Source organism: Dendropsophus ebraccatus, chromosome 1 (genome assembly GCF_027789765.1).
Source record: "Dendropsophus ebraccatus isolate aDenEbr1 chromosome 1, aDenEbr1.pat, whole genome shotgun sequence".
Lineage (NCBI taxonomy): Eukaryota > Metazoa > Chordata > Amphibia > Anura > Hylidae > Dendropsophus > Dendropsophus ebraccatus.
Genome location: NC_091454.1, coordinates 54,578,309 through 54,591,043, shown reverse-complemented (window position 1 = coordinate 54,591,043; position 12,735 = coordinate 54,578,309). Strand labels below are relative to the sequence as shown.

At 40.2% G+C, this 12,735-nt stretch overlaps 1 protein-coding gene across 1 annotated transcript in view; it reads left to right on the top strand.

Moving 5' to 3' along the window:
• PDLIM4 (PDZ and LIM domain 4) overlaps nt 1-12,735 on the top strand; it is a 124,514-nt gene that overhangs the window by 39,488 nt on the left and 72,291 nt on the right. The window contains exon 2 of the mRNA XM_069970980.1: nt 2,203-2,354. Within this exon, the coding sequence (XP_069827081.1) occupies nt 2,203-2,354 (152 nt within the window). The remainder of the gene's footprint in view (nt 1-2,202; nt 2,355-12,735) is intronic.

The following is a 12,735-nucleotide window of genomic DNA, read 5'->3' as shown; positions in this document are numbered from 1 at the left end:
GTGATGGCATTAGGGTGTTCTCATCTTCCTGCCTTCAATTCAGCCCCAGAGACACCTTGAATACTTTGTCAAGTTTCTTAATGTTTTTGAATAGTTTATGCAGTGTAGCTAGGCACATTATGCTGGTGAAAGAGGCCTCTGCCAATTGGTAGTATCATTGCCATATGGGGGTGTACTTAGTTTGCAACAGTGGTTAGGTAGGTGATACAAGTTAAAATACAGATGTGGCCTATGTGGTATTCTACGCCAACAGTATAATGTGCCACAGAAACACAAAAGCAGTCTGTGTTTGTGGCTGGTAACTAAGGTTTCCCAACAAAACATGTCCTGTCAATGTGTGGCACTGGAAAGTGGTCATGCACTTATCCCTTATTCCTGTTGTTTACTTGAAGGTCCCCTGCTGCCCATGGCTGGCAAGGGACAGCATCTATCTCTACATCCATGGAATGCAATATTGCAGTGTTCATAAGATTCTTATGACATAGGACCAGAATGGGTTTGAGATGCCAGACTAATCTGATCATAGATTATATTTATAGTTATACATATAGACTGGACTGGAGCTGTGGACATTGTGTATCTTGACTTTTGGAAGCGTTTGATACTGTGCCACATGAAAGGTTGGGCCATAAAATGAGGATGCTGGGACTAGGGGAAAATATATGTAAATGGGTTAGTAACTGGCTAAGTGATAGAAAACAGAGGGTGCTTATTGATGGAACATACTCAGATTGGGTCACAGTCATTAGTGGGGTACCGCAGGGCTAAGTATTGGGTCCACTTCTTTTTTATATGTTTATTAATGACCTTGTAGAATTTAAATTTTTACAGATGATACTAAACTAGGTAAAGTAATCACCATAGAGGAGGAGGATAATATATTATTAGAGGGCTTTGGAGAAGCTGGGGGCTTGGGCAAATACATGGCAAATGAAGTTTAATGTGGATAAATGTAAAGTTATGTACTTGGGCCATAAAAATAATAAGTTCAGTTATGTGCTAAATAATAAAACTCTGGGTAAAACTGCTTCCAAAAAGGGCCTGTGGGTATTGGTGAAAGGCAAACTCACCTTTAGTGATCAGTGCCAGGCAGCAGCTGCAAAGGCTAGTAAAATAATGGGATACATCAAATGAGGCATAGTTGCTAAAGATGAGAACATAGTTTTGCCTCTTTATAAATCACTGGTCAGACCGCATATGGAATACTGTGTACAGTGTACCTGTATATAAGAAGAACACCCCTAAACTGGAGCGGGTGCAGAGGAGGGTGGCCAAGCTTATTACGGGAATGGGTGGGTTACAGTACCAAGACAGGTTATCAAGCTTGGGGTTATTAAGTTTAAAAAACAGATGAGGGGCAATCTGATGTACAATGTACAAATACATGAATGGACAGTACAGAAATATTTCTAGTGATCTGTTTACACCTAGGCCTGTAACCATGGCAAGGGGGCATCCTCTACGTCTAGAGGAACGAAGGTTTCACCACCAGCATAGATGCAAATTCTTTACTGTTAAAGCAGCGAGACTATGGAACTTGCTGCCACATAATGTTGTCATGGCTGATTCATTAAATAAGTTCAAGGGATGTCTGGATGCTTTTCTTCAAAAATAAAATTTTACAAGGTGTGGACGCTAGATTTCATGTCATAGGATGTTAATCCAGGGATTTTTCTGATTGACAGTAGGGTTTCTATAGGTTAAAATTGATAGACTCGTAACTTTTTTCAACCTTATTAACTATATGTTGCAAACCACACCTGAACTGGAGACAAGAGAGGGGGAAAAGTGGCCATGTTTTTGTAGCACTATATACAAAGCTCAGCACTTAGGCTGCCTATCAAGCATTAATTCTTATGTCTTCAAAATTTGTACAACTACAAATAATAAGATTTTTCCAGTAGGCTGGCTACTTATAGTTAGTTATATACTTTTAGAATTTTATTTTTACATTTCATCTTTTGTGCTTACAACTTTATGGCTTTCCCAGGAAATCGGTAATCCAGAATGTTACTATAAAACCTATTCTCCAATTGTAGTACACGTGAGGGCCACAGCTGTACAAGTTTCTCGGATATGAAGAGATCACCTTTTACAAGCACAACTCTTATATGTCTACAACAATTCTACATGTGTTTCCATTATCTATATATTTATATAGGATTATAACACCATGCACCTATTGTTCCTCTTCCTGTACAGATTAATCCCGGAAGCAAGGCTGCTCTGGCTAACCTATGCCCAGGGGATGTTATTCTGGAAATCAATGGGGAGAAAACAGAAAACATGACTCATCTACAGGCACAAAACAAGATTAAGGCCTGTTCAAGCCATCTGACACTTTCCCTAAACAGGTCTGTATGTCTAGCATGTTGTATTTTACATGATCTCTTTTTTTATAGATGCTAGAAGCTAATTCTTTCCACTTTCCATAATTTCTTATGTGCAAGGCCCACTATACAAATAAGAATAAAAGTTTCGGAAGAGTCCAAAAAAAATCTGAATTTACACTGTATTTTCAGTCATTTTTTGCAATTTTTTTTTTCATTTTTTCATTGTATGTTTAGGCTAGGTTCACGCACCATAAAATAAAGGTAAAATACAGCTGTAGTTCTGAGTAAGAACAAAACAGTGTGTGAACAGATAAAAAAAAAAATCCGGTAAATAATGAGAATATTCATTATTTGGACAGCTGTAATTCAGTGCTAGTCAATTTCCCATTGACTTCAATGGTGATTATATTATTATTATATTTAAAACACGGCCATATTTTTTCTATAAAATGATGACCCTATATTACCTATATTTTACAGCGTTTGAACACATTCTTAGCCTTTTTATGGGCTATCCATAAGCTATTACCATTTGGGTAAACAGGTGTCAAAACATGGTCAATAAGGCTGGAATAACACATAGCATTTTTTGAAAATTGCAACTGCAGTTTTAGTGCCAAAACTAGAAGTGGATTGAAATGAAATGGTAAATATAAAGGGAGGACATGTACTTTTCATTTCTGTTGGACTCACTTCTGTTTTTGGTGCCAGGTTGGGAATGGAACCAACCAGGTCTGGGTCCACTCTAGAACTTTGTGGCATTGATTACTTTTAGGAGCGTTGAAACCTATATATTCACCTGACAAATGAGTGCATATCCATAAAACAGTATGGCCCAAATTTAATTTAAAGAGACTCTGTCAGTAGGTTGATAAAGTAGTTACAGAGAAGCGTAACAGAATGTATCATTGACATTGTTCTGTTCAGTTAATCTGTAGATATGATCCTGAATAACAAGGACTCTAAGCACCTGACACTTGTCGTCTCCATTATGTGCAAATGCTCAGTAGTCCCCAATATGCATGAGCACCAGCTCCCTCTGTCCACCGGCTGCTCAACATGCTGCATTTAGCATACCATGTGTGAAATTGTCATGTCATGTGACTTGATGTCACGCCTCTGTATAGTACACAGAGAACTGGAGCAAAGAACACTAAAACTCATCTGAGATCTCCCTCTGCTAGTCACATTTTTACAGACAGTTTTCTCTTATTGCAACACCAATTCCTCAGAATCTCATAAAACCCTATTAAGTGCCCTGTTCTATGCACTTAGGGGCACTGCCCCCCCTTCCCTCTGATGTAGAGGGGCCCCATGTGAAAATTTACAAGTGCATCTGGCCCCTCTGTGGCAGGAAATTGCAGATATGCCAGATCATAAATGTCCCCTTTAGGGTATGTTCACTCTGAGCAAATTCGGCGGAATTTGTGTGCCTATGGGAGGGCTTGTGCACTTCTGCTCTCCGCGGCTCTCTTCTAAAATAATTGATGAGTCAACACTTTGAGCGGTGAGCGGAGGCGCACGAGCCATCCCATAGACACACTGTTTGACAATGAGGTATGCGGGATTCTTTGGCGGAGCTCTCCGTCAAATTTGCTCAGTGTGAACATACCCTGAGAGTACAATTGAGATATTTAGTCAGATATGACCACAGTGTCTTCTTAGCAATGAAGAAAAAAAACTTTAACATGATCTCCCGATCACAGAGACTTTAAGAGCTATTACTACTAAATAGTTTCAAAGTACTTTTTGTCTTACAACATAAATATGGTTGAAAAATAGGACTTGTCCGCCCCCATAACTTGTGGTTAGGATGGAACATTCCAGAGAGCTGACAGATGGACGAGGTGACACCATCAGTCTTTCCCTTACATAAGATGGAGTGTTGTGTGAATCGCTGCTGTAAAGTTAGTGTCTGTTAGAGATATTACATCTCATGGAAACATTTCTGATTTAGCTTCACTGAAACCAGTAGGGTCCTATTACACGGAACGATTTTTAACGATGAACGACTAACAATAAACTATCACAAACGAGATTGTTTATCGTTAACCTAACATCGTTCATCATATTACACAGAATGATGGTCGTTAGCTACGATCGTTACTACGATTATAATTGCGATCGTTACTATGATCGTTTATTCCTTGTGATCCCAGCAAAACAATGAAAAATGTGCAATTACACTGAACGATTAGCGAACGATTAACGCTAAGTTAAGGTTCAGATTTAAATCAACGACACACGAACAAATGTACAATCGTTGCCTTTAATTACACAGAACAAGTATAATTTAAATTTGAACGATATAATGGTTTTTGGCATGATAATCGTCCCGTGTAATAGGGCCCTTACTCTAATCGATGAAGGGATATCTGATGGTCAACACACCCTAAAGAAATACTATCATTTCACAAAACATTTAACATGACAAAAAGTTTTGATCAGTTGTGTTCTGGGTGTTCAGACCCCACCAATCACTAGAACCAACAAGACAAAGCCACTTTTCCCATTTTACCAAACAGTAGGGGTTTGAACCCTGACCGATCGAAACTTTCCTTGTGCCTTTATGACATATTGTAGGTTTTGTGAATATGATAGTAACACTATAAACTGTAGCTCATGGATTGTGTCTGTTAAAAATCGTATGCATTGCCATATAAAACACTGCATTAAGCTAGTCACTGGGATGCTGACCGACCTATTCTATACAGTGGACACAGGTTCATTCTATGTTGTTCTGTGCCCAGACATAATATATAATTATATATAATATTGTCCTAGTGATCTGACCAGTTGACAAGTGAGTGATATACTTATTTTATTGGCTTTGATGATTAGTGCAACCACTGGGTACATTTCAGATATGCACACTATGGCCATGTTCACACATGGCAAAACAGCAGCTGTTCTGTGACACAGTCTTGTCACACAACGGCCGCTGTCTGAGATGTTTAACATGGCTGGTACCAAGTTAACATCACTTTTTAATTGGAATACAGGCAGATAGCCTAACATAGATTTCTGTAGCAGGTCCATCTTGATGGTTGGTGTGAGCAAAATTGGCTGAACTATTAAAATGTAATTTAATTTATTTTGCATGATAAAAAGCATTAAAAATAAATAAAAAAGAACACCTAAATTGATGACTGTTAGTCATATCATATGCAAGGTTTTGTCATATCTGGTAATACTGCTGTTTGTGGGGGTTGGGTTGATGGCATTTGCATTAGGGCCCATTAGAATGGATGCGCGAACCTACCAAACGTTTAGGTTCGTCTCAACCTGTTTGCTCAGAATTTGAGGTGGCTGATGAAGTTGAAATTACCATCTTAAATGAGAGCAGCATAAACTAGTGGCAGAAATGCTGAACAGATTGGTGTATTACTTACATCATTTTGTTCAGCCATTCTCCTTATATGCAGGAGAATAAGATTCTTGCCACGCCGCCTCCCCCCCCACCCCCAGCTGCAGGTTGATAGTTTACAGCCTATACACTGCAAGATAGATAACTGCCAACCAGCATCTGGTGGCCCAAGTTTTCTGCTGCTCATGAATATCCTGGGCCTATTGGGCTCATGCACATAATGGAGAGGAATACTCATTATCCATATTATTTAGGAGGATATCTCTGAAGCAGCTGCACAATGTAAGTGATACATCATTCTGTTCAGCTTCTCTGTCACTAGATTATGCTACTCTGATATAGGACAGCATAAACCTACTGACAGAGTCTCTTTAAAATGATGGCTGTCTTTCAGGAAAAGACGCCCATGAGTCATTAGCTATGCTCCTGGGTCACATATACTTAATCTGCTGCAGATTTTACACTGTGGATTTTCTGCTGTGGATTTTAGCTATATAGATGAAATCTGAAACATAAAATCTGTAGCAGATTAAGCATGTGTGAGCTGCTAACATGACTGTTTCTCATCATGTACCATACCTCGGAACACATGCAGATATATATAGACTATACTATACACTATATGGGCAATAGTGAACACCCCTGAATATTGAGTTTAGGTGTCTCAGCACCACTACGGCATCGTAGCAGAAAAAGGAGGCCGTGCTACAGATAATGATCATTATTATCGGCAGCCATTGTGAATAGATGACCGCCTTTCCCCGATTTAGGATGGCACATTCCCATAGTGGGAACGTAGCTATAGGGTAGCAGATGCAAAAAATCAAGCCCACAGCTGGGAAACCCTATAGACAAGCACTGGTAGTATTACACGTTTCCTGCTCAGTGACTATTTAGTAGTTCATGAACTTCCTGATCTGCTATATCTGCCCTTGTGAACTATAAGTGCTAATATTGTGAAGTGGAAGTATCTAAGGAAAACAACAGCTGAGCCATGAAGTGTTATATCACTCACACTCAGAGAGAGAGGTTGCCAAACCCCTTATGTGTACAGAGTTCCAGACTAAGGCTATGTTCACACAACGTATGTTTAGCATAAATAATGGCCGTTGTTGCAATTTGCAACAATGGGCGTGATTTATGCTAAACATACGGTAAATTTGAAGGAATGGAATCCTGGCGGGAGCGTATACACACAGTATACGCTTCGGCTGGGATTTCATCCGGCCGCACGAAAAACTGACATGTCAGTTCACACAATGGTTTCGGCAGCACGCTCCATTGTGTGCAGCTGTGAATTGGGATGCATCCGAATTCACCAGAAAGGAAGATCATCCGGTCAGAACTGCGACCGGGTCACAAAACAGCCAGTGTTATACACAGTGGGAACATGGCCTAACCCTGCACAAAAACCTTGGAGCTTCATGAAATGGCCTACATGGTGGAACAGCTGCACATAGTAGATCACCATGCATCTAGATGGGTATAAAGTGCACAGTCAGTGGACTTTGGAGTACAGTAGAAACATCATCTCTGGAGTAATAAATCACATTTTAATAATTTAAATGGAAGAATATGTGTTTTACTGATGCCTGGATGTATAAGCGTCTACTGCAAAATTTTGTAGAGGAAAGATAATGTTCTGGGAAAATTCAAATTTTTTCCCACAGCAAATCATTTTCTAATAGAGTTTGCTCCCATAAGGAATTTCTATTCTGGTGAAAACCAGCAGAGGTATTTCCCTGTATACTGCAGCATACAGTTAAACAGACCAAACTCTGTCTGCTTGTGACTACAGATGTGGACTTCTTCGCTAGTCTGTCCCACATATACTACAGCCCAGACCTAGGCACATATAGATTTCAGCTCTATAGGTATACTGCTGTATACAATGGAATACCTTTTTGCTGTGTTTTTTTTTTACATGTAAGTATGGTGGATGGGACATTGCTAATTCAAACATATCCTCATGCAAATCTCCAGCGTTTATAAGGAAGAGCAACATTAAAGGTTAACTCTAGGTTTAGACACAACAGTATTAGCTTCGAGCTAGTAGACAGCGTTTGGCTTTTTACCAGACCACAGGGTCAGTCCGAGGGAAGCGCTGACTCATGTTTACTTTGTACTGTTTTTTTTTATTTTGAAGTGGATCTACTTTTTATGTAATACTTATAATCCATAAAGTATACTTTAACTTTAAAAACATTAGAGAAAAAAATAAATAAATTATATATATATATATATATATATATATATATATATATATTACTAAATTGTGAGTAAATAGACTGGGACTTAATTATCAGGGGGTAAATATAAATACAGTGGTACCTTGGATTACGAGCATAATTCATTTCGGGACCGTGCTTGTAATCCAAATCCACTCTTAAACCAAAGCAAATTTTCCCATAAGAAATCACTTATATGCAGACAATTGGTTCCACACCCCAAAAATAATGATTTATTATTCCCATTAACATGTAAAACAGATTAAAAAAAAATTCAGAAACAGCAGAATGTGTAATATTATAAGTTACTGTACAGGAATGGAGAGGATGGGAAACACAAGGGCTGACAGAGACTGCAGGGAGCATAAAGGAAAGAGCAGGGCAGGTGTGGGCACAGTATAGCAGCACTCTCTGTCCAGGGAGCGAGGGGTTACAGCTATGAAGAGATTACCTCCACAGTCCTGTCCCCTGATACAAGCTCCAGCCTGAAGTGGATCTGCTATGATTTGGAAGGTGAGGAAGACTTCCTGAGTCAGAGTACAGTGCTGTAGACCCCGCTATGCAGACCATGCTCTTAAACCAAAGCAATGCTCTTAAACCAAGTCACAATTTTGAATAACTGTGAGCTCTTAAACCAAAACGCTCTTAAACCAAGTTACTCTTAAACCAAGGTACCACTGTTTGTATATATATATATATATATATATATATATATATATATATATATATATTCTACCTATATTCTCCCTTTGGGATATCATATCGTCTGTGAACTTTAAAGGAGATCTGTCAGGTCTGTGGCAGGTACAGAGCTGCAGACACAGGCAGATAGGTCATAGGAGGATAAAACCAATGATGCCTTTGTCTTTGCTGATGGCCATTTGCAGAATTATAAAATTGCATCTTTCCTGAAGCTAAAGTAGCACAGAATTGATGCTGAGCCACAGCATGCACATCTCTTTCCTCCTACACCCTCCCTGTGTTAACTGATTGACATAAGAGGCTGAGCCTCCAGCCCTCTATGTCAATTACTCAAGAAATGGATAGAAGGCATGCATGTTGTGGCTCAGAATCACTTCTGTGCCACTTCAGCTTACAGGAAAGATGCAATTTTATAACTCTGCAAATGGCCATCAGCAAAGACAAAAGCATCATGTGTTTTATCTCCCTATCACCTATCTGCCCGTGTCTGCAGCTCAGTGCCTTTTAGACGTCTCGATAAGCATGCGGCCAGGGCTGCACTTACATTCACAGAGTCAAACACTGTTAAATTTCCCGACTGTTAAACAACTTTTTTGCACACCAAATGGATTTTTTATAACACGTCTGGTATTTTTCCTTTAAGTGATAGGATATGCTTTCTTTAAGATATTTTACAAGACTTTAAAAAGGAACTTTATAAGAGCCACAAATGTTTCTTTCTCTCATCATCATCAGAACTCGTGATTTTACATGACACTTTTACAGTTTCATATTGTAATAGACAGCAGGAATGTAATATTCCAGAATGGCTTACATATGTGCCTAGAGGAAAAGCAATGGGCTTGTGTACTGTTAGATCATTCAGTCCTTAGCTAATCTAGCAGTACATGTTAAAAGAACTACAGGAGCGTCCACACTGATGTGCTATTGTCTGCAAAGCATTCTCTATGACATGCATGGCTCATTTATGAAGTTTTGATATTATGTGAATTATACTGTGAGACATTTGGCTGTTTAGGAGACATTTTGTGAAATAACATGCATCTGGTTCTATAGAAACAAAGGAAGAACAATGTACAGTATATCCTTAGGGAAAACAGGATATTTAATTGTTGCTGTTGCCTTTTACAGCTTCCTAACAATGTGCACAATTGTTTCCTACTCCATCGGAGTATCAAAACTAGAATGGAAACATAAACATATGTGCAATTGTTCTAGGCCAGGGCAATGCAGCCAAGCATCTATGCCACGTGACGGCATGAATGTGACCACAGATAACAGGAAGAGAATTGTGATGGCACTGGCAGGAGTAGAACTTGTTGGGAGTCATTCCATAAAACTCAAACTATAAATTGGCACATTTATCAAATACAGCAACAAATATAGTTCATTGCCATTGCTCAGACCTAGATGTACTAAATGAGCAAGTGTCCAATATGAGCTTTATTAAAGTCCACTCCTGGACTCTGACTGACCTGCTACAATAAGTCCATCATATTCTTAGCATTAGCAGATTCCATGGGGGTAAGGGTCTGTCTTATAGCAGTTTACAGGACCATGGGCTACAAATGAATGTAACTGGTATAAATGTAAGAATTAGTCAAAAGGGGAAAGTGCTTTGTGTAAAACCCGGCAGGGGCAGCGGGGAAATTGATTACAATTACTTACCTCCCTCCGTTCCGGCAGGGATTGAGAGGACTGGATCTCTGTTACTGACACGTCATGACTCGGCTGATGGACTGGCCACTCAGCCAGTCAGTGAATAGTGTGGGATGCCACTCCAGTCACTGATTGGCTGAGTGGGCAGTCCATGAGCTGGGACAGGCCTTTACCCCCGAGTCATGATGCCATCGCAACTCAGGGGGGAAAATGCCTTCCTGCAGGCATGGAGGTATGTAAGTCAGTACTTGTAATCAGTTACCCCCCTGCCCCTGCCGGCTGCCTGATCCTTTAAAGGACAACTCCGGCGTCAGGACACAGATCCTATACTCACCATCCCTCGAGTCGATCGCCATTTGAAAATCCCGCTGGCCGCGGTCCCTCTCAGCCCCGTCCGCATCTTCAGATTTTCTTTATTTCCGGGTTCCCATGGCATGAACGACAGCGAAAAGGCCTTTTCATTGGCTGGATCGCATCACATGGCTTCCAGCTTGCTCAGCCAATCAGAGCTGAGCAAGCTGGATGCCATGTTATGCATTCCAGCCAATGAAAAGGCTGCTGGTGCGCATGCACACTGGCGGCCCTTTCCCTCCCATTCATTCTAAGGGGCCTTCACTAGTAACGGATGTCCCTCTGTGAGTATGTGAGTTAATCCCCCGCTGCCTGCAGCCCCGCCACCTGCTGCGGGCACTGATTGGCTGAACAGGACCGGAGCCGGGAGCCTCACATGCAGCCGCGTCACCGAGCAGGTAATGTATGCTCTCGACTGCGGGCGGCGGGGGGTTAACTCACATACTCACAGCGGGATGTGAGTATGTGCTATCTTAGGAAATCCGTGAAATCCGCTGCGGATCCGTTACGTGTGAAGGCACCCTAAAGGAAGACGCAAAAGCAGAGAAAGACCAGGCCTGCCCCCACTTGTGACTACATTGTCACAAAATGGTGGCGGGAGAAGAGGATGGGGTTGACAGTAAATGTGTAAGTATAGTTTTTTTTACTTACTTTTATATAACTTTGTAATGTGTGTTAGTTACAGGGGGGGGGGAACGCAGGAGTTGTCCTTTAAGCAAGGCATTATGTTAATGGCAGCCCCTTCAAATTTTGCCAGTTATGGGCATGGCCCAGCTCCGATCACATACTGGTTGTACAATACTGACATATCCTGGGGGTTGTATTACATGTACAGTATAAGTAGTCTACATATAAAAACAGATTTGTGAATACAGTGTATTACTTCTGCTGATTCCGTGTAATCACTGTACAGTTTTTGCATTCAAGTTAAAACCAGGATTGGACTTTAAGGCAGATGTCTGAGGAAAGTATAACATTATCTTTTTGGACCCACCCTAGTTTTGGTGTAAAGCCCATGCAAGAGAACCTTACATATGATATGTTTTATTGGGTGTTTTTATATAAGAATACATATACTATATGATCCAAAAATTCTCAAAGTATGGCTCTCTCCATATTTGTGCAGTAATTTGCGACTCTTCTGGGCATAACTGGGAAGGAGTGCGGCTAGCATGTTTGGCTCATATCATGTGAAGATTTCTTTTTTAATGCCCCTTAATAAATTTGGCACATCCTTCAGTTTAAAACTGGCAAATAAAATCCCATAAATTATATCCGACTTCATCTCAATGTATATCACATCAAACACTCCTCATTGTGCACTTCCTATTCATTTCATTCCGTAATAAAAGGAAATGACTGATTGCAATGTATATTATGAGGCAGATTCCCAATAGGTTACATTCTATATTAGTGAACCTTTTTGATACCCTAGATCAGATTTTCCTGGCTGATTTCCTAGACTTTTTATGGTATTTCAATTAACACAGGCAAGGTCCTGCTGTAAAAAGTTAACTAGCATGTTGTTTATCCCTATTTTCTGTTCCCCGCTATGCAGCACATGTTTCCTGTAAGTGTAAGTCTCCTCGTTTTGGTACTGGAGTGTTAGAGCAGGTTTGTATTATTATTATTGTTATTTTTATTATACTATTGTTATTGTTTTTATTGTCCTAATACTATATTCATAGACTAATGGCCCATTGTATAAGGATTATGTCCTCCCTGAGATGATACTGACTCTAACTGCCCTTTTGATACTGTGCTAATATTTATATCACATTTGAAAGGAAGAGATTAAAGTTTGAAACCAAAAAGTCAAGATGATGACTGATCAGAGTTCACATGACTGGGCGGCAGTAATAAAATGTGTGAATATGACTGAGCTGGGATAAAACAGATAGCACAATAAGAACAGTAGTTCCCTGATGTCCTGCTCAGCCAATCAGTGTGCTGTTCCACCACAACCACAGATTGGCTGAGCGGGATGTCAGGGAGTCGGGAGCCACAGAAGCAGGCTGGAGAGTGGACGGGTAAAGTATTCAACGGGCCACGGCGGGTCAAGGGGTATGTAGCTTTACATACTGGAAATGGAATG